This window comes from Etheostoma spectabile, chromosome 4 (genome assembly GCF_008692095.1).
Source record: "Etheostoma spectabile isolate EspeVRDwgs_2016 chromosome 4, UIUC_Espe_1.0, whole genome shotgun sequence".
Classification (NCBI taxonomy): Eukaryota; Metazoa; Chordata; class Actinopteri; order Perciformes; family Percidae; genus Etheostoma; species Etheostoma spectabile.
The window spans coordinates 37,000,316-37,003,306 of record NC_045736.1 but is presented as its reverse complement, the minus strand read 5'-3'; the positions used below and the strand labels follow the sequence as shown (position 1 = coordinate 37,003,306).

The 2,991-nt window shown below is 41.5% G+C and overlaps 1 protein-coding gene across 1 annotated transcript in view; it reads left to right on the top strand.

Moving 5' to 3' along the window:
• fer1l4 (fer-1 like family member 4) overlaps positions 1–2,991 on the top strand; it is a 54,656-nt gene that overhangs the window by 7,928 nt on the left and 43,737 nt on the right. The window contains 4 exon segments of the mRNA XM_032513694.1: positions 635–766; positions 905–967; positions 1,064–1,148; positions 1,231–1,399. Coding sequence (XP_032369585.1) covers positions 635–766; positions 905–967; positions 1,064–1,148; positions 1,231–1,399 — 449 coding nt within the window.

Below are 2,991 nucleotides of genomic sequence, written 5' to 3'. Positions count from 1 at the left end.
GGGATGACTCCCGCAAGGAAATGGAAATTTACTTTGTAGGGAGTTTCAGCTCATTGTTAAGTTGTCCGGCCCTGATCTTTACTGTTTTCATTCACCAGTCTGTGATGTTTCTGCAGCAGGTAGTTGTTTTGATGAAGAATAATAATCTAAAAACCTGCTGTACACAACCTGCCGAGCACCAAACAGCAGACAGACAGCAGTCCCCACAAGAAACCCTGAGGGTCATACGCCATCTTCAAGTCTACAAAACAAGTAGACTGGATAGGCAAACTACCATTAAGGACCCTCCAGCATCCTTGACTCTTGTTTCACAACTGGGACAGAATCTGAATTGCTTCTCCACGGATAAAAGGTTCAACAGCCAGGGTCTCTTCTTCAGCAACATGGTTCCGTAATAATTGGAGTACAGTGTTAACTGACCCCTTCTGTCCCACTGATATAGGCCGGGTGGCAAGGGTTCATTTAGTTCTAACTTACTTTTTTGATGCTGCTCAACGGGAGATACAGTATACAGATAGACCTTCCTGCCAGTTTAGAAGAAAGCATAAAGCTTTTTTACATCACAAAGGTGTGTGTGTGTGTGTGTGTGTGTGTGTGTGTGTGTGTGTGTGTGTGTGTGTGTGTGTGTGTGAAGGTGAATGTGAACATCCTGGAGGCTCAGAAGCTGGTTGGAGTAAACATCAGCCCTGCAGTTTTCATCAGAGTGGGAGATCAGAAAAAACACACTGCAACGCAGAAATCCACCAACTGCCCCTTCTACAATGAGGTACTACAGAGAGGAGATAGTAGTGGAATACAGTACAGTTTAATAAAGTAGTGAACAGTGGGATACAATCATTAAAGGACAGGACAGTGGAATATAGTTCAGTAGAATACTATACAGGGTGTTCCCCTTCTCTTTCAGAACTTCCAGTTTGAGTTTCAAGAGACTCCACAAATCCTCTTTGATAAAGTCATAGAGATAAAGGTCAGTTCTACTGTTCTTCACTTATCTTTTTACTGCTGTTACTGTACCATGTGGGTGTGGCCAAAGTGAACCCCTGTAAATGTCCCCTCCTCTCAGGTGTTCCACAGGCGGACTCTGGCCTTCCTGATGACCCACATTGGAACCTTTAAGATTGATATCTCCACCGTCTACAACCAGCCAGGTACCAGTACTTCTCACACTGTAGTACGCTGATCCAATTACAGTACAGGATTCACTGACCTCTGACCTCTCTGCGTCTCCAGACCACCGCTTCTACCAGAAGTGGGCTCCTCTCACCGACCCGGCAGACACCAGGTCAGGGGTCAAAGGTTACGTCAAAGCCAGCCTCAGTCTGCTGATGAAGGGGGACGCTCTGAGCATGGCCAGTCTTCCCCCACCCTCCTCATCCGGAGCTAATGAAGACATAGAAAAGTCAGTACCAACACATTGCAATATGTATATACTATATAACTACACAGCACTTAACAAAGGACAAAAACAGATGTGATGACAAAAGTCATGAATCTGTATGGCCAGATTAACATACATAAAATGAGCTGTGGGTCATTTTATGTTATGCCCCCCCTCCCCCCCCCTTCCTACTTTGCACTGTACAATTTAAAGGTACTTACTAATGAATTATGTTGTATTATTATTGTTAAGATACCAAGCAGTATATAAATTCATTAAAATGAGCTTCACCTTTACCAGCTGCAACATATTGAAACATGGCAGCAGTGTGAGCGTTTGAAGAAGCCAGGCCTGCATTTGATATGCCTTCAAATAACTTAAATAAATTTACATTGTCTCGCTACGAATGCAATTAATCCTTGTGAACCAACGCTTTAAACAAATAACGTCCTTAAAGCCTCTGATTTACAGCGCTTGAAGTCCATTATGAAGGAATCAGTTACCAAAAGGTTTATAGTGGACACCATACAACAACTGGAAGCTGAAATGTTATCATACTTCAAAGGATGCTGATTGGTCTGAATATAAGAAATTAAGAAAGGCCTGTACAACCAAAACAAGAAATGCTAAATCAAATTACTATAAGCATTCTTTATCAGATGACATCAAAAACCCTAAGCAATTCTGGAAGAAACTTAACTCTTTAATTGACAAAAACAATAAAAATCTTCCTACCAAACAGAATAAACGACATTATCACTGACCCTATCTCAATGGCCAATGCCCTCAATCAACATTTTTCCTGTTCTGTTGTTCTCAATAATCTGATCTCTCCTATTCTAGCATAACAATACTGTGAATAATAACTCATTCTCATTTTCAATAATTAATCCCCTCTGATGCAACAGGCAATCTCAGAAATACAATCTTCTAATGGTGCTGGTCCTGATGGTCTGGACATTAAGTTTATTAAACTTTCTTCTCATGTCCTAGCATTTCCTCTATGTGACTTGTTTATAATTTATCACTTTTCACTTGCGTAATTCCATTAATGTGTAAATTTGTGAAAGCAACACCACTACACAAAGGCACTTGATGTCAACAATTATAGACCAACCTCTATAATCATGTAGCTAAATAGCGCTTAATCCCGGGAAACGGGATTCTTGGGAAATCTGATCAAGACTATTTCCCGATTCCCTGGAAAGGCTATGACGGGAAACAGGAAATAAAATGAAGTAAAAAACGCCAGGAGTGCACGTCTATTATTGTCATACGGTATCGTGGATGCAGGCAACGGCGTAATGTAGCTACGGTAATAAAGGCTCACTGTGGAGGCGGAGAGAGCGTTGTCTGTCTGCGGCCAATTTGTCACGAAAATCGGAAACCACCTGAGCCCAGTCTATCGACGCTCTCTGCTTATGAAAGCACACTTCCAGAAGAAAAAGAAAGGGCAGGGTAAGAATGCATTGTAAACTAAAAGAAATATGTAGTCTAAGTTGTCACGAGTCTAATGCAATGCTGATATTGCGGCAGAGTGTTTAGGCATTTTTTTATTTTCAATTCAGTTTTAGAACGGCCTATGGCCCTGTCTTTTTGCAGTGCACAGTTGT